Raw genomic sequence first — 23,186 nt, 5'->3', positions numbered from 1 at the left:
CTAAATTATTTAAAATAACACATGCTGAATGAAAAGATAATTGAATTATAATTCAACAAAGTTTAGTAGAATACAGAATTATAACACAAAGTTTAGTACAAAGTTTCATAAACTAGATACATAAAATAACATCAACAAATTAATTATAACTCAATTTGTCCCTAAACCTAACTAATTTCTAGATGCTTGCCATTCATCGAACATTTGGTTGGCTAGATCCATCCTCCAAGTAGCCCAAGCATCCGATGGATGAATATTTGTGATATTCGGTTCATCGTCATCCACCACATTAGTAGGTAATCCTTCTCCTACCTCCGCTTCAATGGGATCAATACTCATATGGGTTCGAATAAAATTATGGAGCAAACAACATGCAATAATAATTCTATTGTGCACCCTTACAGTATTCCCCATCTAAGTTTTAATAAGCCAAAGCATCTTTCAATGACATTACGTGCTGAGGCATGTTTCATATTAAAAAACTCTTGCGGAGAACTTGGCTGATAACCCTGACGCCACTCGTTCAAATGATATCGCTGTCCTCTAAATGGTGCAAGAAATCCCTCACAATTTGTGTATCGAGGATCAACTAGATAATAACAACCTATAAAATAATTTTTTTAATAAATGATTAATTCAGCACACAAAGTTTGATCTTAATGAATAATTCAAATTCCTCTAACTATACACTTTACCATGAGGAACTTTTAGTCCATGTGTTCTACTAATGGCATCTCGGAGCACCCGTCCATCGGCAACTGAACCTTCCCAACCAGGAAGAACATAAACAATTTGCATCTCAGGTGTACAAACACCTAACATATTTGTTGCTATGTCACCTTTTCGGGTTCGATATCTAGGTTTATCAATCGTTGGCACCCTAATCTTGATGTGGGTTCCATCAAGAGCACCTAAGCAATTCTATATCACATGATATAAAACCTTGAGTTAGAATACTAATTTAAATCTAAGTCAACTAAATGTTGTACAAGCTATATATAAAACTCAGTCTAATACCTTAAACCATTTCCACCTTGTGTCAGAAGAATCGGCTGTAATTGACTCCGGCTTTTTAAATAAGACATCTTGTAAGCGTATGACAGCATTTAAAACACTATGAAATGCTCTGCTAACAGTTTCCCCGGACCTTCTAAAGTGATGCTTGATAACTCGATTTTTCAGGTGATGGGAGATGATATGTAAAAACATTGCTACTTGCTCATCAACAAGCATGAACCTTGACGACTTCAATCCCCCTATCGATTCTAACATCTCACATAGTTTAAAAAAGGCAGTTCTATTCATCCTAACTTGTTCAATACAAGTCCCGTCACTAGCATATACAAGCCTCTTCACATAATCCCGTTTTGCATAAAAATCTAAGGTATAGGACCTAATCCTTGGTCTATAAGTCTGTAGGCTAAGGCTGGCACCCATTCTAAATAAGAACCAAATCGCAATGCTACAGATTTCCAACCATATTGTCAATGCAAGACCAATTCTTTTACGCCTCACACTTTGTGCAATTAAAGGCAGACGAGCCATTACTGCAACATATTAAAATTAGAACACACTATCAATGAATTGAAGTTGCAATTACACATTATCAAATAAAAATAAACAATACAAATTTAGAACACACGAAGCAAACCAATTTTCTACTAAATGTTATCGTTGCAACAAAGTTACAGATTTTGGTATGGTAATTAAGGTATCAAAACTTGTTTATTTTGTAAAGCAACAAATTTTTGTACTAAAGTTTCCTTATTTTAATTATTAAAAATGGGTTCAATAAAATATTAAAGTCCTTATTTTAATTATTGATGTAATTATTTAAAATCAAATGAATCAACTAAAAATTTACTAATAATCGAGTGCTTATTTATATAATTTAGCAAAAAATATTATAGAATACAACTTATTTTAAAATATATATTTTATCAAGGAATGTTTAATTTTTTTTTTCGAATTTGATTTTCCGAGTTACAAGATCCCATTAGCTATAAATAATGTATCATTTTATCGATTATATTAGAATTTTAACTTCCACTCTCAGAATAACTTTGATTATTATTATTTATGATTAATAAAATATAAACTTATATATTAAAGATAATGTGACATTAGGAAAACCAAAGAGACAAATTTGTATAATATGGAATCCATTATAAACATAAAAGGCCCTATCTATTTTGTTGATTTTCATTCACTGGCATTCAATATTCATAGTTGAATTATATCAATCACATCTTATTTATATAGAATTAAATGCATGTACATCATGATCCCATTTAATTTCAAATTTATAATATTCTTTCGATTATTTGAAAATCTTAACCAAAATATCCGACATTAACGTTCTAATAAATTACAACTTTACTAGTATATGTTAATGGACTTCAAATATTTTATTTTCATATGGAAATATAGGTCTTCTTTTGCACTTTTTAAAAACTGTTCAAAGAAATTTAAAAAAAACAACCAATTTACTCATACCTCATATTAGAAAGGACCTTTATAATACTTTTAGTAAAACTTCAACATTCTCGAAGATAAATAAAAATATACTTGAGTTGAATTCAAATAGTTATAAGTTTAAATCGAAATAAACTCCTCGATGTTCGACACAAGCAGTTTATAATCAGTTTATAAATTTTTAGCACCGAAATTCGACCGATTTTAATTGGTGTAAATGAAAACATATCATCAATCACATGTTTTGATTTAATCTCCATTTTTGCAAATCAGAAAAATCCAATTTTTTTTTAAGATGATAATAATTATTATTATCTTAATTCACTTAACTCAATTTACTATCAATTATTATTAATAGTGAATTATCAACCAAACGGTTTTATCACGTGTATCTCATGTATCTTAGAAAACAAACAATGAACATGTCCTGCAAGTAACTCGTTATCGTCACTAGCATATCCATTTTCATTTTCAACTGAGAAAGAAATCAAGAACATATTGTGCAAATTGTTTTCATATTCTACTGACTAACATAAACAAATCAACACAATTTCCAGCAGACAATCAAAACAATTTCCAGCAGCCAATCATACCAATTTCCAGCAGACAATCAAAACAATTTCAGAACAAATCAAGACCAATATCAAAACAAATGCAACAATTTCCAGTTTCATCTTCTAGTCACTAACAAATCAATACAAATCAATAACATTGTCCAGCAGACTATCAAAACAATTTCCAGAACAAACCAACCAAAATTGCAATCGCCTATAAATTCTTCAAATATGAAGCAAGCAATTTCATATTTCCAGTCAAACAGGCTGAATTTGAATAGAAAACCATGGTCACACACATTATTTGGGGTCCACTATCATCTCTTTTTATGGCAAGAGACAACCTATTGTGCCACGATCAAGCACAAAGGCCGAATACAGGGCAATAGCAACGGAAGCACGAGATGTACATATGGTAAGTATAGTATAATTGAAATGTCTAAAGCAGCATGTTACTATGCAGTTAAGTTGTATTGCAACAACCAATTGGTAATACAACTAGACCCTAATCTAGCTTTTGATGCATTGATACACGAATGTAGAATGTAAACATGCACTATCACTATACTCATGAGAAAATACTTAATGATGAAATTAAGATAAAACACATTTGATATAAAAATCAAGTCGCCATTTTATTTATCACTCAAATCAATGGATACAAACTTGAAGAATTTCGTAAGCAACTTAAAATGACCTCAAAATACAATTGTAGTACAAGAGCAAAGGGATTGAAGGGGAGTGTTGTCATCATCACTGGTTCTCTATCTCTCTCTACATGCAAATTTTATCATCACATAGTCTATTCATCCAGCATAAAAATCATGATTCAATAAATTGTATGCTTTCTTATCGTTTCTTATAGATTAAAGGTAATATAGAATAATAATGCTTTATAATATTTCTTTCATACAGCACTGTCAAGATCATCCTTAATCAAGATTTAATCAGACAATAGCAAAAATCGATGAAATTATTCCCACCACTGTATCTTCCTGTGCTAAATGATGAAGAACATAATAAACGGAATCAATGACAACAGAGACCGAGATAACAAATAAAGTTTCAATCATATACATGCACAACAGATGAAGATAAACATCTCTATTACTTCAATGTCATACGATGACTCAAAGGGAAATAAACAGAAATTTGAAATAAACAGCAATAGAAACATGCAATCCGGGAAACTAACTTGTACTGACTTGATCGGGGCAGAGATATATGAAGAACAACCTGTAATCAGAAAAGGGGAAACCAATTAGGTTAACAGTGCAATAATCGATGAAGAAGTCACTGCACTAACAAGGCAGTGATTCGAATCTGCTAACATGCAGAAAAAAGCTAAAGACACTACAAGGCAGCCATTGATACTAAGAACATGTTTGCTTGATCTTCTTTATTACCCTTTCAGATCTTCTTTATTTCATTGGATCAACAGTTTGCTTGATAGTATTTCACCAGAGAATGAGCGCTGAGTTATGGGAATGTTTCCCACTATTTTGACTTCTTTTTTCACATTTACTTATTGCTACTGTTTTATACTTTACCTCTGTTGTTTTGCATCAAACCATGAAATTAAAAAAATTGGACTGGACTGATTCACTGGGTTGGTCCAATCAGTTGCTCATTTAGTTTGGTGATCATGTAAGAACCGGATTTTAAATTAACCTATTAAAAATCAAATTGAATCAGTAAAAAGTATATTTTATATATTCTTCCAATTTTTTTATTGAAGAAGATAACCCACTGTTATATTTCAACTCATACTTCATCAGAGTTCAAAAGATCACACCAATTTTATACAGCTTTTCACTACCACTCTCATTCGATTATACATATTTGCACCAATATCAAATTATAAAATTAAATTAAATAGTTGGGACCCTAACTTCCATGCAAGAAAACATTCATAAAACTAAGGCATAGATTCCTTTGTTACACTAATTACAGAGAGAAAAAGAGAGTTAGAAAAGAAAAGAAAAGAAAAGAAAAAAGAGAGTTGAAGCGTATTACAGTGATTCCATTCCTTTACCTTTCAGTTGCAGAAACCTGAAGACCCACCAACTGAGAGCAATCGGAGTGACAGAGAGAACAAGAAAAAAAAAGGTCGACTGGTTGAGAAGGGAATCGAAAGAGTGGCAGAGAGAAAAAGAAAAGAAAAGAAAAGGAGGGAGCAATTTGGCAGAAAAGAGGCGTAATGGAGTGGGAGCAAATCGGAAGAAAAGAAAAGCAAAGAAACAAGGAAGGAAATCGGATGAAGGAACAGAAGAGAAACAAAGGGGATCGGGGGAGGGTAAATCAGGGAGGTGATGCTGAATCGGTAGCCAATCTGGGCAAAAGGGGGAATAGAAATCGATGGTTTTCACCGATTAGGAAGGTAACGGATTAGGTGCGTTTTACTAATACACCAAACCAAACGACGTAATACATCCGGATTAGGTGGGGCCCACCGATTATGGGTGTATTGGCTTTGCCAATACACCAAACCAAACATGATGTCAGTTTCCACCAGGCCCGGCAACCTTTTATTTTTCAGAATCATGAAACAATATAATATAAATATAAAATATTTTAAATATCTTTTATTTGTTTTCAGAGTGTTCCTACTCAAAAATGGTTTGGAAGGAGGTTTTGCAATTATTCTCTTTGCGTTGACAAGTTTTCTCATGGCAGCAGGTGATAAGGGCAAGGCATTTGTTACTGTTATTTTACGATCGGCATGGAATGCACACACACAACATATATATATATATATATATTTGGTGTGGCTAGAGAGAAACAACAGGCAATTCAGAGGAAAGCAGAATACTCAACAAGAACTGATCAGCATATTAAAGACATCTGTTAGATTTAGATTGTTGTCAACAGTCAAGTTTGTATAGCTTGGGGGATTAGTTAAATTATACTGTACAGGGGGAAATATTAATTGTATGCTTTTGTATCAATGTTTGACTGTAGCAGACCACTGTTCTGGATAAATTATCCAAAAAATTATGATATGATATAAAATATTGGACAATGTTGAGGTTGAATGTGTAAATGCTATATATGAATTTTGATTTTATGTAATTTTATATATTATATATTAATTTAATTCATTTTTCACAAATTATTAACATAATCATTTTACATTAAAATATTGCATACATAAATAATTCAATATAATAACAAATTGATATATATTTTTTTAAAATGTGTATAATTAAATTAAAATTAAAATTTATACATCAAATTATATATATAATTTTAATATTTATGCCATCTAAGTTGGTATCAAAGATGGCTAGATTTTTCAAAAGAAAGCATGTGGTAATCTCATCGTCCAAGCGTTTCAGTCTCCAATCATAGACTCTTCTTCTACATGCTTTAAACATGACATGGCTACCTATCACATTCACATCACTGAGGTTTACAACAGCTAATTTGTAAAATCTTTTGGGGGTCCCTTTGTTGAAGTTTTTTCACATTTTTTCCGAATTTCGTGCAAAGCATGAACAAAATCAACTAACAAAGCAGTCCCATGAGTAATAGTCCTTGTTAAACAAATTCTACTTCATTGTTTATTTTGAACTTAAGAAGGTCAAGTATTCATGAAAATCATCATTTTTTGTTTTGTAAGTTTGAGAAAAGGGCACCTGCAATTCTACCCAAAGACTCCCAGAAAGAGTGGGAAAAATGTGAAAAGATAATAATTTTCTAATATATATAAGGGCTGCAAATCGGCGACTCTCAAGATTTTATCCAAAAGGCCAAAGTCATTCAAGAAATGGAAAAATGGAAATTTGTGTGGAACCCATTGGAAAATAAAAACCTGTGGTGATTCCTGAATACAAGTTGACAAAATGAGCATCCAATCATTTAAATGTTCATCTTTTTACGAACACTACACGTTAAGGCGTCTCACTAAGACATTGAAAATTTGACAAAAAATGAAGATATTGATTGATTACCCACCACCATTCAATTACATTACAGGTAGACGACCAAATCAGATCAAGACTCGAGTTTGGTGTTTTACTAGGTAAGGCTTTAATGATGAGATTATGAGAATGCCCTATCTCACAAGGATTTGATTTCTGGCTTGCAACTCTACTTTTTTTTCTTTTTTTATAAAAGAGGTTACTGCATCTTCTATAAAGATAATAAGCATTATTAGATGAAGTTCGATAATTAATTGTAACAAAAATCAGGTGGAGTTTTAAATTAATTAATTATACGAAACTCTGAAAGACAAAAAGTATGAACACTAAATACAATGGTTGCCTTAAGGAAAAGGAAAGATACGGAGCTCTTGGCTCATGGGATCCTTTCATACTACAAATTAAGCAATCAAAATAATTACCACCCACACGCTTGTAATTAAGAAATAACTACATGAACTAGATTGTTCCAAACCCTAAACGCTAGGGAAATGTATAAGAATTGAAACCCAAGTTCAGGTTTTTGTATAAAAAAGAGTAGCTAAAAAGTACTGGCTTGAAGCTTAGCTCTTAGAACCAGAAGCTGGTGGTTGTTGCATCTGCTGATACATGGCGGCCAGCCGACTGTAAGCATCCATGGTCATCGGCTGCAACAAAGTTCGATTAATCTTAGAAAGCAAAATACTTAAACGGTACACACATACATGATGGGAAACAAATGTCACCTGTGATTGGCAAGCCAGGAATGTGGAAAGAGGGTCTGGCATCATGGCTGCTGCTGAGGCAGCTTGTTGTAACCTCTCACCGGAGCCATCCCAGGAGGTCATAGCCATGAAAGGATTAGGCATAACAGGTGAGATGCCGGTGATGTTGGGACGGCCAATAGTGTTGATGTCCATGACACCCATGCCCATGCCCATACCCATACCCATCCCCATCCCCATCGCTGGGGCCAGCATCGACATTTGGAGTGGCTGTTGCATTGCCATCGGCAACATCATCTGTGGTATGTTCATCCTGTTCATCATTTGAACTTGTGCTTGCAGTTGTTTCAGATATTCAATCACTTCGTCTAGCATTGAAGCTTTGTCTGTCTGTAGTAAAACAAAAATGAAATTAACATAGTTCAAACATGAATTATACCGGTACTAATTATGAAATAGTTCATTTAGATGCCCTCAATGTAACTTTCTGCACGACAAATTTCTACACGTTCAGTCTATGTGTCGCTATATTAGTATTAGTATTGCATGCATGACCAACTCGCTAAGGTACACTAAAATTACTTCCCTATACGATTAAGTTGAAGTTAATATAGACTATGTACGTGGCAGTGACAGAGTTGAAACATAACCAGGAGCAACATGGGCCTACCATGAAGGGTGTTTTAAGTGGTAAGTGGTAACAGGTTATTGTGATCTCCACACCGACAATCTTCTGTCAAGTTGTCCCCATGGCAAATATTATGTGGCGTAGGATTATTGAAAAAGCCCCGAAATTCCCACAACCATTTGAACCCCCCCCCCCAAAAAAAAAAAGTTGTAACTAGCTTTCTATGTCCGCAGACGGCAGCTGTCCAGTGAAGACTAATCATTTGAAGTAATGTTAAGAGATTGAAATTCATGGGATGGTTTCTAAATTTACATCTAATATCATATAAGCCATGCTAATTATTCTTTTATAGCACCTATAAGAGTAAACTAGATTAATCTGAAGAGGATGCAAGCCAGGGAATCTTAAGTACATGTATACATATACATATACACGTACGATATGTTTTACTTTTAAGAGAATCTTACAGACGAGGACACAAAAAGTTTGTCCCGTGCGAGTGGATCAAGTTGTTTCAAGTCTTTTAGTAAAGAGCAACCCTCCTTTGGAACAGATAAAAAAGAAAGTTTTTTTTCTTTCCTTCTTTTATTTTTATTTAAGGATAAACCCATGGAAAACCCACCAAAAAGTATGTAGACTAGAGAGGACATTGGAGAAACCTCCGCCCACAAAATAATTAAATGACAGTGAAAGGTAGCAACTTGCTAGACTGGTAGAAATAACACCAAGACAGGTGCTTCTACAAATTTATTCGTCAGCTCTTGTCTTCTGTTTTTTCTATTATTGTATAACCTTAGGTGGGGTCCATTACGCCTTCATAGTTTGTTAGCTATCTCTATAGATAAGCTTCAATTTCTCTTTTTCAACTTTATACAAAGTCATGGATATAAATCCTAATTCTTTTTAGATATATACAAAAGAAATCGAAAGGCATAAAATACTAGTATGCAAAGTTGTAAGGTGTATGTAGTGATAGAAAATGTAGGTTGTTTCATGTCAACGCGTGAAGTGATGAGATGTTGATAAGAGTCCTGATATGTAACCGCACACAAGAATTATTGCCATTCAACTACTGTTACTGTTTCTTGTTTTGATAATTGTCCAATTTTGCAGTGATTTTTAGCCATTAAAATTAGGTTTGCGTTGCAGTTACTGATAAAAGCTGAGATAAAAATTCATACCTTGCTGGAATTGGGAACCAGCTTCTGTAATGTCTTCATCCTTTGATTAATCTTGTCTCTTCTTTTCTGGGAAACCACCCAAACAATTAATTGAAGACTTATAAACTTCTACAATGAGTGTAGTATAGCATTTATATTTAAATTGTTGAAAAATTTCAAAATAAATTCAAGGATGAGAGAGCATACACGTTCAGACTGGTTATGGATAGCAGCAGCTCTGCTCCTTTTGTTTGAAACTGAAGATTTCCCAGTTTCCTTCTTGTCTTCCTCAAATTCCTCCCTCTTTAACATAACCAAAAAACAAAATTCACAAACACACACACGCACACGCACACGAACAAAAAAAAAAAAAAGGAGAAAAATATTTTGGACATGCAATTATATAATTAAATGGGAAGAACTTTGCCTGGGGTCTACTGTGACAAACAGAATCATGATCATCAGCAGTGGTGGTGGCCTTGGTGCAGGGTTTGGTAGAGCTTGCGTTTTCAGGAGAGCCAAGGGAAGTAGAAGTGAAACCCATACCAAAATCTTTCTCATACGTATCCAAAGTAACGCATCGGCTGTCTCGCTCTCTCCCGAACGTGGCACTGGCGCTTGCACTTTGTTCCTTGCTGCTCCACTCTGGCATTAGAGGAGCACGCGCCGCCCGTGTGCGTTTCCCGCTAACAAGTACCTCGTCGTCATTGGTACCGGCCCGCCCACTACAGGATCCCACCCTGGTCGAACCTCCCACCAAGCAAGTTCTTCCGAGTCCTGGTATAGATTCCATCGCGTGGGCGGTCCGGCCCTCCGTCCTTTTCGAGCAAGGAACCAAAGCATCCATAGCTATGGTGGCAGATGACGCCGCTGCCTCACGGTGTTTGTTCAAACAGGGTACAAGTTCATCCCGGCCATCATCAAGAGAAACCTTAAGATACGGAACGCGAGTGGCCTGGTTCACTATGGACTCCAAAGTGCCATTAGCCCTTGGTTTATCCCAAGTGTACTTAGAGGGAGGGTTGGAAACTAAGGGTTTAGCCGGCACACGTGCCGGACCTAAACCATGCATGGCTAGTTGGCCATTTTCCCATGTTAATTCTGCCACTTCGTAGTCCGACCTGCATAGTAAATCACATACATACATCAACAAAAGTACATACAGGTGTGTGCATATAAAGATATAAGGGAGTAGAGAAAGCGAGAAAGTTAGTACATGTGAACATCAGGGGCGGTGGAGTTGGAGTTAGAGCGTAAGGAATGGCGTGCAGTGACATGATTATCGTCCAGATCCCAACTGGGAACACACTGACTCATTTTTAACCAAACTTTCTTTTTTCAGAACTAGTTGCAGGATTTGGTGTGTGGGAGGGGCTTGACGTCAATCGGCTTTGCTTCATAAATTTCATGTTTCACACAAGAGACATAGTGAAAAATAAATGGGGTTGCCTAGCTATTATTATAATGGAGATAAGAATTATCATTTATCACAATCAATTTAAGAGTGAGAAGGATTCTGGTCCATATATATATATATGTATATAGTTAATACAAAAAAAGAGGGGGAAGCGGTTGAAATAACCAAAAATTAAATATGGAGGAGGAAATGACGATGTTGATGACGGGGTAACTGGAGTCTGGCTGGCTGGGTTAGGACTACTACTAACAGTTTGCTGTATAGTAATGTCAATGTATTCGAGGTGGCAGAGACAGCCACAGAAAATGAGGCCAAAAGGGGCGACTAGGAAAGTTGAAGAAATGAAAATATGGAGTGAAATGCGGTGCGGGATAAATAAAAGGAACCAACAACATTGATGATTGAAGTGGGAAGTGAAAATGCGGGACCGACCCCTTACATGGTGGAGTAGCTGTGCCTGTGCCAGAACTCAACTGAGCCTGAGAACTGTTATATAATAAATTTATATAATTCAGAACTCATTATGATTTGTACACGTGTAACTCTGTTGCAGTTTCTGAGGATTAGATTAGCCAGCCTCTCTAGTAATTGTACACGTGTATCACTTCCACGTGCAAAAAGCTGTGCTGGATCTACTCTATATGCGGGGCTTATAATAAGCCTCTCTTCATCTTTCAAATGCTGCACAAACGAATTGTTGATATCGCTAAAAGTGTGTTTGGAGTTGAAATGCTGTTAGTCAACTATATACTAATTATATGGTTCTCCACCTTCGATTTTTTTTTCTTTACTAGAAAAGATTGTTTATATATTTAAAATTTAGATTTCATACTTTTTGACAACTTTTTTTAATTTTTTAATTTTTAAAATTTAATTCAATTATTATGTTAAAATTATTTTATTAAATTCATTAATACGTGATTTTGAAATTAAAAAAAATATTCACTCTGTAGTTATGTAAAATAATAATAATGTTGAAAGTTTTGACATACATTTTATTTAAGTAGATCCAAGTTGAATTAAGTTTGAATCCGTTTGTGAATTATTTCACTTGTAAGGTTCATGGTGTAGTTTACCTAAATCTCGAGTTAGTCACTAACCATGCGTATGTAACTCATTTGCTTTTATATAAATGTAAACTTATACTTTAAAGATGATTGAGTCGATAGCCGGTAAGTTGGGTACATGAATTGTGTAACAACCCGATTTTCAGTGATGTCGAAAACAGTGGTTCGAAACCACCAAATCCGACAAATAAGCTCGTAAATTTTTATTTTTAATATTTATGAGCTAAATGTGGTTTTTAAAATATTTTTGAATTAGTAATTTGTGTATTATAATGTTTTATTAGGTTAAGTGATTTAGAAAAGAGGTATCGAGATCTCGATCCTATAAATCGAGCCAAAAATATTTTTATAAATATTTATGGGATGTCATTAATGTAATATTAAAGTTTCGTTAGAAAATTTTAACGTTTTGGTAGTTAATTAATTAAAAAGAACTAAATTGAAAAAGGTGCAAAATTTGTTAATTAAAGAAATAGTGATTAAATAGCCTAAATAGTAAATAAATGAGGACTAAAAGGGAAATTGGATCCACATGGGATGGCTGAGGCGGCATAAGCATAGAAAAATCAAGGAATTGATGTGAAATAAGGGAAAAATTTTAAATTTTAACAAATTTAAGTGAAATAAAAGGGAAATTGAAATTCTAGACATTTTCATCATCATTTTTCAGTTCTAAAACAGCCATTGAAGAGGGTTTAAGCTGGTTTTTCAATATTTACTTCATGTAAGTTTAATTCTTACTCTTTCCTTGAGAATTTTTTAGGTTTTGGGACTTTTACAATTAGGTCCAACTAACCATTTCATTAGTTTTTGATTTTTTTGAAAGTTTTGGAAGATACCATTGATAATTTTAAATGATTTTAGTTATTAGATGATGAAATTGAGATGTTGATGGATATTTAAAGGTATTTTATTAAAGGATTTTGGATGAAATCATGATTTAGGGATTAAATTGAAAAGTTGTTAAATTCATGAAAAAATTTGAAATTTCATGGAATTAATGGGCTGCTATTGACATATATGAAAGTATCTAGGCTTGGTATAAGGATTTAAATTGCATGAATTTCATTTTCTGAGCCTAGGGACGAAATCATCATTAATTAAAAGTATTGGGGCAAAATGGTAATTTTGTCTAAGATGTGACTTGGATTGAATTGAATGTAAATTGTATTAAATTGATTCTAAGTTTACTCATATAGATCCGGATAGATCAAAAACGGAGTTAGATCGTGGAAAAGAAAAAGTATCGGATTAGTAGTTTACAAGTCACAAACAATTGTCGAGGTAAATTTGTGTAACTTAATTGTGTATATTTATATGCTTATATTGAGTGTTGAATATGTAAATTGTGTAAATGTCATATATGTGCATGTAGTTGATCTCATAACTGAAAATCCCTGATAAATAAATAAGTCTCGTTTGGATAATGAGATTCGATGGATACAGGGTTCTATTTCCTGAAATGGTAGTGTTCCTGCATATGTTGCGGACGTACCATAGCTCGAAAGAGCGTCCCGTTACAAGCCCTCTCAAGCTTCCCGTTATAGTGTTCTTGCGAGCTTCTCATTAAATGCTCTTCGGAGCATCTCGATCGGTTGTGACCCTACATGTGTTGTGGGCACACCGCAGCTCTTACGAGCGTCCCGTTATATGGCTCTTCGTGAGCTTCCTGATTAAAGACTCTTTGTGAGCTTTTCGTTAGTGCTCGCTTGAACTTCCCGTTAATTGCTCTTCGGAGCTACCCGTTAATTGCTCTTCAGAGTTACTCGTTATAGGCTCTTTGTGAGCTTCCCGTTATATTGCCCGGATAAGCTTCCCATTATAGTGCTTGAGAGAGAGCTTTCTGTTTAAGTGCTCATAAAAGCACTACCGGATATGAACTGCCGGATTTATAGTATTGTACACTTCAGGTGTACTACCCGAGTATCCATCGAGATTTTAAATGATTCAACGGGTGAAATTTTGACATGAGAACATGTGAAATCAAAATGAAACTATTATATGTATATTCATGAAATACTTGGAAACTCGATATCTGATGAGCTCATTCTTGTTCTTATTATTCACATGAAATACATGACTAACATGTTTGTTGAGGTTATATGTGTTAGGCTAATTTCCAAATTGCTTTGGATGTATTATGCATGTTTATTATATAAGTAAATGAATGGTAAGTTAATTTCCCGTTATACAAACTTACTAAGCATTAAGTGCTTACTCTGTCTTATTTCTTTTGTTTTATAGTACTCGGAGGCTCGTAAAGGTTGGAAGCTGGTTGGAGCTACATCACACTATCCCTCGGACTTTTGAATATATATAAATAGTAAACTAATTTTGGTAATAATGACATGTATAGGTTAAATGTTACCATTGATGGCAATGTAATGTTGGTTGAAATTAGCCATTGGAATGGCTATTAAATGATATGTTTTGATATGTAAATAGTTTTAATATGCTTGATGAGTATGTTTAAAAGGTTGAATGAGGAAAATCATATAAGTATATTGAATATTAGTTTATGATAGTGTATTTGGTAAAACATGCTTATAAGTATTAGACTGTGATAGCCCAAAATAGGGCCTAATCGGAATAGTGGTTTCGTAACCACAAATTCAAAATGAAATAGTTTAATTTTATAAAGTTTTATTAATTTCCGATTGATTGAAATATTGTGTGAAAATATGGATAGGAAATTTTAATGATTTAGTGCCTAATTGAATTTTTAGGACTAAATTGAGAAAAATGCAAAGTGTGTCTAATTAGTGATTAAATGACTTAATTGAATTATTGCATGAAACTAGAAGTGTTTATGTGGAAATTAGACCATAAATTAGTGATATGGACACAAAAGGGTAATTCTATAAAAATATCTAAGTAATGGGTCAAGGGCATTTTTGTCCAAATTGAGAAAAAGACAAAATAAAGTGAAAATAAGTGTCCATCTTCTTCAAAATCAGACGTTAGTTGCCAAAAAAATTCATGTCACCATAGTAGGGTTCTTGATTTTTCTAAGCTCAATTGTAAGTGATTTCTTGTCCCGTTTTTAATTATTTTCGTATTTTTATGCTTATTGAAGCTTGAATTTCATGTTTCTACCATTTAATTTAAATGAAATTAAAGTTTAAAAATTGACTCATTCATGATATAATTGTAAATTGATTAGTGATGTTAGATAATGAATGTTTGAAGTGTTACTTACAAGTTTTACTAGATGAATTTCAATGAAAATGTTGAAAAATGACTAAATTGTGAAAGATGGTAAAGTGTGATTGAAGTTGTGATTTTGTGAAATTGGGGGCTGTTATGAGCATGAAATATGATTTAGTGAAGTTTGAAATTTAAGAATTTACTGAATTTTATTTTTACGAGCTTTGAGACAAAAGTGGAATTTTTGAAAAGTTATGGGAAAAAATGTAAGTTCGTCAAAATATTGTGTATGAGTTGTATTTGAATGGAATATTGATAAAATGCATTAAATTGTGTTAATATAGATCAAGAAAGAAGAAATAGTAGAAGTGATCGGGAAAAAGAGAAGGTTATCGACTAATTTACAAAAATAGTCATTTTGCATCCGAGGTAAGTTTCGTGTAAATAATAGTTATATTTTTATAAATTGTGAATTATATTTGATATGTGAATTAATATTGAATGTGGAAGGAAAATTGTTCATGAATTATTCAAGTGATAAAGTGTTGAAAATAAAGTTTTAAGTGTAAATTCCCAGTTGAACTTAGGAATAGAAGTGGATACAAGTGACATGTCACTAGAGTGTTACAGTGTTACAGTGAGTCACGGGTGCTGGGTGATCTAGCATGTGTTGCAGACACCTGACAGCTTGTGTGAGCAGGCCCGTGGACATTTCCAGTGTTATTGATTAGTGGTAGCTTCGGCTACATTTCAGTGGTAGCTTCGGCTACATATCAGTGTGACACTTATGTGCTAAATCTCTACATATCTGTGTATATTCCGAGTGTTCAACGGGATTAATAATGAGTTAAAGTGAATATGAAATGAAGTGTGTTTGCAGGTACAATTGAAAGAATTGAGCATATGTGATAAATGTTAAGTGTGAAAATGTATATGCAAGTGAATTGGTAAGATTGTGCACGTGTAAGTGATTGAAATTGCTAAGAAATGTTTTGATTAGTTATTTGTTAAAAGTGTTAATTATTAAATGAGTAATTATTGTTTACATGTAACTTACTAAGCTATTTGTAGCTTACACATTTTCTCCTTTCCTTTGTTTTATAGTGATTTAAGCTTGCTCGAATTGGGGATCGTCGGAGCTCGTATCACACTATCATAACCATCTCGGTATTATGTGTTTCTCAGAATGTTTAAAACTATGGCATGTATAGAGTCTTAATCATTTTGAGTATGTTCATATGATATGGCTAAGATTAGCTATTGAAATGGTTAGTAAAGATTATGTTTTGGTGTTATATGTGTGTAAATGGTAGTTAATACAAAGAAGCAGTTTCTTTGACAGCAGCAGTGACGTGAATGTGAAAAATCACCATAAATAGTAGAAATGGAATTAGAGAGTGAATGATATATAGAATTAAATCTTATCAAGTCTATTTTTACATAAAAGAAACGGTGTAGGCAAAGAAATTTTATATTTTGAGATAATTGAATTTTAGTGTGACAGGGTCAGAATGGTTTTTGAAGTCCCCTGTTCTGACTTTAGAAAATAATTATAAATTGCAAAGAAAGAATTATAGGTCATAATTTATATGTCTAGATTCCTTAGTGAGTCTATTTTCAAAAGAAATAAAGTGTCAAGAGGTCAGAACTGTCAAGTAGTGAAACAGGGGAGACTTTAATGAATAAACTGTACTAATTGGCTAAACCAAAAATTCTAAAAATTTTATGGTAAGAAGGTATATGTGTCTAGTTTTAGGGAAAATTTACAGATTTAAATTTCGAGTTTCGTAACTCAAGATATAATTAAATTAGTGACAGTCGTGCAGGTGGACAGTTTTGTTGTGAACAGTGAATTTAATTTTAAAAGCAAATTTTTATGCTCCGAATTGGTAAGTTAAGTTGGATAACATCTCGCACTCGATTCCGGCGATGGTCTCGGGTAAGGGGTGTTACATAGACTATCTTGGTAAGTTGGACATTTGATCATAGGTATTAATGTGTCATGCATAAGACTTGAATTTGGCGAGGTTTAAATGTCTTGAATTGACTCTTGAATGTGTTTAAATGTTTATATCCGTGGAAGGTGAAATTAGGTGAAGAATAGAGCCTGGAAATGACCTATTTTGTCCACACGGGCGTGTGTCTCAACCATGTGTGACACACGACCTAACACATGGGCGTGTGTTTTGGCCCTGTGTCCCTTGCATTTTAAAATTTTAAAACAGAATGTTCAAAATTGATCACACGGCCTGGCACACGGGTGTGTGGCTTGGCCGTGTGGCCCCTGCACTTAAATGTATTGCAAGTCAGAGAGTTACATGGGATCGGGACACAGCCGTGTGCCCTACTTCAAATACCACACACCCTAAAACACGAGTGTGTCACTTGGCCGTGTGAGCCACACAGCTTGACCACACGGGTGTGTTTCCCATGCACCTTGGAAAATTTTGAAATTTCGCAAAAAAATTCTCTGAGTTTTCGATTTAGTCTCGACTTGTTTCTAATGTATGTTTTGGGCCTCGAGGGCTCATATAATGGACGGTATGTTAAATTTATGACTAATTTCTGATATGAATGTGAAATAATATGAAATATTTGAGTTTGATTAGTAAAACCTAGTAATGCTCCTAAATCCAGTTTCGGCGACGGATACGGGTTCGGGGTGTTACAACCTTTGTATGGCATGCCTTTACTAGCAACAATAGAATTCATAACTCGATTAAAGAGTTAATGATATCCTCTCATTGACATTGTGTGGATTGATAAATGTGAAACATGGTCATGGGTTGGTTGTTCTCAAACACGCAATTTATCACAGTAATTAGTTGACAGTGATCATATTAATTATTAAGAAGACACAATGGCGACAGTGAAATAAATAGGATTGTATTAAGTGAACGGATATAACTCACAAGAATCAAGGATATCATATAAGGGCAACACACACATGACGAGATAATTGGATAAAGTAGTTAGATGAACTATTTTCGCAAAGAGTATACAATAAGGAGTTTTCAATCGTGGTTCTTCTTATGGATTGACTCCATGATTAACTAAATTGTGAATTATCGAAATAATACTTCTAGACATAATTACAATTACTCGAGTCTAATTGTATATGTCCAATTGGTTCATTCGCTAACTCAACAAAAGCTCGATTGGACTGTATTCGAATCAGAAGAAAATTCTATGACTTTGGAAATAATTTAATTGAGTCAATTTATTCAATGTGGAATTAAATTAGGTGGTCCTGAGAATTGTTCAATTAGAGAATTTAATTAAAGAATTTTATTGAAAAAATAATTTGGAACATCTTAGTGATTTTTTGGAAAACTAATTTTGATAAAGTAAAATTAAATTAATCAAATTAATTAAAATAAATATGATATTTTTGAAAATTAATTTTTAAGTTAGACAATTGGCCCAATGGGTATTTGAACTTGAAAATAGAACCCAAGATCGAAAATTGAACTCGAGAACAAAAACCTGAGACCAAAATAAAAAAAATTGGTTGAATCGCCAACAATCAAATCGCCTAGGCCCATTCGGGCAAAACAACGACGGTTTGAGGTGACGGGGAGAAGTGGCACTGAGAATGGCACTGCCGGGCACGGCATTAGCGACAATAATAGAACAATGAAAAATATACTCCTAATAGGATTGTATTGGGTAATTTAATTTCAAATTAACTTTTCCAAAGATTATATTGTTTTAATGAATTTAATATTAATATGAGATATTAAATTTAAATTAATATTTATATAGATAATATTTTATTAATTTAATATTAATGTGATTAATTTTAATCTTTGTTGAACTCTTTCTAAACTCTCCTTATATAAAGAGAGTATAGGTCATTATTCTCATATACTTGAATTCAAGAAAAGTTGTGAAGAGAAAATTTCTAGAAATATTATTGTTATTTACAACTTGACCTGTAATAGCCCGATTTTAAGCCTAATTGGAACAGTGGTTTCGGGACTACAAATTCGATTAGAAAAAAACTATTTTTATTATATTTTTATGGTCTACAATTTCACGGAATGATTTCGTAAAAAATTCGTTCAAAAATTTCGACGTTTGGGCACTCAATTTAGTTAAAAGGACTAAATTGTAAAAAGTGCAAAAGTTAAGTTCTACATGTTAGAAGTGTCCAATTGTTATGAAATTTTAAAATGGAGGTCCTTAAATGGTAATTAGACCATTGGTTAACTTGTTGGACAAAAATGGACAAGAGATAAGTGAAATAGGATATTTTTAAGTTGGGGGCATTTTGGTCATTTAGTAATTAAAAGAATTAAAAAGGCCAAAATAGCCAAATATTTGTCCATCTTCTCCATGATGAACGAAAATAGCAAGGGGGAAGCCATGGTTATTGTTTTCAAGCTTCTAATCTCTATAGTAAGTGATTTCAAGCCCCATTTTTGAAGTTTCGGTAGCTTAATTTAGCTTATTCTAGTAATAATTTAACCTAGGGTTTATATTTGGAAAAATACTCATAGGTGAAATATGTTTATTTTGATGTTTTATGGTAGAATATGAAGCTTGAAATTGTGTTAAACAATTTTTGCTAAGCGATTTTCAGTGAAAGCAAGTGAAACGGCAAAATCGGTAAAAATTATTATTGTTCATAAGTGCATGTTAGAGCAATAAGTTGATGTTGCTATAGAGGGAAAAATGTTCAGCATGTTATAAAACATAAGAATAAAGAATAAAGTTTAATTTCTGAACCTATGGGCAAAATTGTAATTTTGTGAAACTTTAGGGGCAAAATTGTAATTTTTCCAAAATGTGATTTTTGGACTGGATTCAATAATGTGAATGTTATATAAGCTAAATATGTTATTATAAATCGAGAAAGACGAGAAATTGACATTGATTGGTAAAAAAAAGTGAGAAAAAGTGAAAATTCCCGGTTGAACCTTCGGAATGAAAGAGATAGGAGTGAAGTTGCTAGGTCACGTGTGTAGTACTATGTGCAGGGTACTACGTGTACCGGAATGATAGGTCGCATGTGTAGTACTATGTGCAGACTACTATGCGTACCGAATAGCTTCGATTACGTGTGTAGTACTATGTGCAGGCTACTACGTGTATCGGATGAAAATGGTCACATGTGTAGTACTATGTGCAGGATACTATGTGAACCGGGTATCATTTATTATAAGGTGGTTGCTATGTGTTGATTCCACCGTGTATCTGTTATTAATCCGAAGTGTTCATCGGGAAATTGACTAAGTGTATTTGAGTGATGAATATATATGTGGAATTGAATTGAAGATTGACTTGAAATTGTAAATGAGAAATTGGATTGCTTTGAATATAGTGATAAATTGAATGAATTGTATATGAATTGAAATGAACTATTGGAATGAGATGTGAAAAAAAATTCAATGGAATTGAGATAGTGAAAAAGTGAAATTATGAAAGAATACATTTTACAACAAAACAGTTTAGACAACAACAGTTGTGTGACTTTGAAAAATCACCAAAAATGGTGAAAATTGAATTAGAGAGTGAATAAGATATTAAATGAAAGCTTAATGAGTCTATTTTTACATAAAAGAAATAGAGCAAGCAAAAGAGTTATATATTTTGAGATATTTGAATTTTAGTGAGGTAAGGTCGGATTGATTTTGGAATCCCCTGTTCTGACTTTGGAAAATAATTAAAAATTGTAAAAAAATAATTATGAGTTATAATTTATATGCTTAGAATCCTTAATGAGTTTATTTTGAAAGGAAACAAACAGAAATATCATCCGAATTCTGTACGATGAGATAATTCATTTTTAGTGAAGAGAGGTCAAAGATGTTGAGCAGTGAAATAGGGGTGACTTTAAAGAATAAACTGTACTAATTGGCCAAGTAAAAAATTCTGAAAATTTTATGATAAGAAGATATGTAAGTATAGTTTCGGAAAAATTAACGGATCTTAATTTTCAGCTTTGTAGCTCCGGATAAAAATGATTTAGTGACTCTGACTCAAATAGACAGCTTTGAATTTAAATATAAGTGAATAGTAAAATTATGTATAATGCTATTTGAGCATGTTATATACATAAAGGATGTGGGATGGAGAGGAGGAGAACAATAAAGTATATGAATGAATTGTGTATAATTGGTTATATGCCTGATTATAATCGATAAACATTGAAATAGAAGTGATGTTTATATTGGTGCATTACTGGTCATGGTAAGCTCATGAGAGAAAGTAAAGTTTCATAGCATATGTGTGTGGTATATTTGACATGAAGTGATGTCATGAGTGACTCATGAATTAACTCATGTTGGTAAGTTGATGCATAATTATAGTATTCAAATATATACATATTTGTAATATTTTGCTATGTGATTCAGAAAAAGAGTAATAAATAGCATAATGAAAATTCGGCCATGGTGCTAGTTTATGTTAAAGGAGTGTTTTATGGCATATTTTAAGTAATGGAATGTTATAAATTTTGAGGTTAATTTGCTAGTCAAATAAATGACAAATGAATTGATTGCGTATTCGTAATTTTGACATATGCTTGGTATATGAAACGTAATAATATATGCTTGAATAAACTTTAAGTATTCGAATGACATGGATTTGATAGTGATAAGAATCGAATATTGAATTCATGAAGCACAGGTGATGTATTATTGTTATGTGATAGCTTGGTTCGAGAAATTGATTAGGTAAATAGTAAGTGGAAGCATTTATGGATTTAGAAGAAAATTTGGAATGAACATGAAATTTAGCTCAATTAAATGATTTCATCAATTAAACATTGTGTATACCAGAATGTGTTAGTGAATTACATATTTGTAAATTAACATTCAAAGTTCAGTAAGTGATATATGAAATTAACATGAAAAGATTTATGATTGTTATTAATATTGATTCTGACATAAAGTGGATTCTTCAATATTGGATTGATTTAACGAATATATTGAGCATATGAATGGGTATGTATTGGGTCTCATATACCCTAATTAGCGACTCGAAGATAATAATTTGAAAGTTTTTAATTTGGATGAAATTTTATAACTCGGTTTAATATTTCTATAAGTGTATTTATTCTGGTAATGCCTCGTACCGTATTCCAGCGTTGAATACGAGTAAGAGGTGTTACAATGTGACATCACCAGATTCGGCCCTAACGTTTAGGCCGGGTTTGGGGTGTTACATGACCCAAACAATTTAGAGAAATTATGAAATTGCCCCACTGATAATTTTGTAAATTACACTCGACAGACGTGAGCTTAAGGATAGCGAAGAAGACTATTCGATCAAAGCGTTCATCCTTGATGAATCATAAATGTATGATTTTGATTAAATGTTTATTACTTTAGATAATGCAACCAAGTGCTTGTTTTTGAAAAAAAAATTAAAACTCTGGTTTTCCCTTAAACCTATTTTCCGTTGCGTTTTCCAAATCAAATTCATGCATCACTCGATTTGATTCGTGCATCTCAATCGTCGCAAAAACTATCAATGGAAACTTGACGTGCCGGATATTGTGATTTGCTAAAAATTTAGTCGGGATGCATTCTTGAATTCTCGGATTAGTGTATGGAATCCATTCAAACAATAATACGAAATTATAAATTTTATTAAGCACCTAATATTAAATTTCAAATCTTTACGTAAATATTATACTATTTAAAATTTTAAAAAATTAATATCAACTTTCGATCGTTGATCTAATAATAGTTGGATATCTTCGAGCTTATTCGTTATACCCACATGACTCACATCATTGTTCCACCTATTTAAATAATATATTATTTCAAAAATATTATGATAATTATATTATAGAATGAATTTTTATCTTATTATGAGTGGGAATACATAATGGGCGTTTACTCGGGGACGTAAAAATGATAGTTAATACCATGTCCATGACTGAAGGAGTATGCAACCATCAATTTTAATTTTTTTTTATGGTTTTGTCACTCAACACATCCCTTGATACAATGTTACCAACATAGTTGATCCCCAACTAAGTCGTCCCGCTTCTTTTAAGTTGACTAGTTGTAGTAGCTACCCTAAATGTATCAGATTTCAAAATTTATCGAGTATTAGAAGACCTTTTATTAACTTCAGGGTGAATGCTTGTGTGTATT

At 33.0% G+C, this 23,186-nt stretch overlaps 1 protein-coding gene across 1 annotated transcript; it reads right to left on the bottom strand.

Moving 5' to 3' along the window:
• Positions 1 to 7,272: 7,272 nt before the first annotated feature.
• LOC107911605 (transcription factor UNE10) lies at positions 7,273 to 11,331 on the bottom strand. Its single transcript, XM_041105785.1, has 6 exons — positions 10,661 to 11,331; positions 9,872 to 10,565; positions 9,652 to 9,747; positions 9,466 to 9,531; positions 7,678 to 8,046; positions 7,273 to 7,599 (listed from the first exon to the last, which is right to left on the bottom strand). The coding sequence occupies exons 1-6, from the start codon at positions 10,759 to 10,761 to the stop codon at positions 7,516 to 7,518; spliced, it is 1,410 nt and encodes a 469-aa protein (XP_040961719.1). The 5' UTR covers positions 10,762 to 11,331; the 3' UTR covers positions 7,273 to 7,515.
• Positions 11,332 to 23,186: the final 11,855 nt, after the last annotated feature.

This window comes from Gossypium hirsutum, chromosome D11, assembly GCF_007990345.1.
Source record: "Gossypium hirsutum isolate 1008001.06 chromosome D11, Gossypium_hirsutum_v2.1, whole genome shotgun sequence".
In the NCBI taxonomy this organism is placed as follows: domain Eukaryota; kingdom Viridiplantae; phylum Streptophyta; class Magnoliopsida; order Malvales; family Malvaceae; genus Gossypium; species Gossypium hirsutum.
This window is presented reverse-complemented; position numbering and strand designations above follow the sequence as displayed.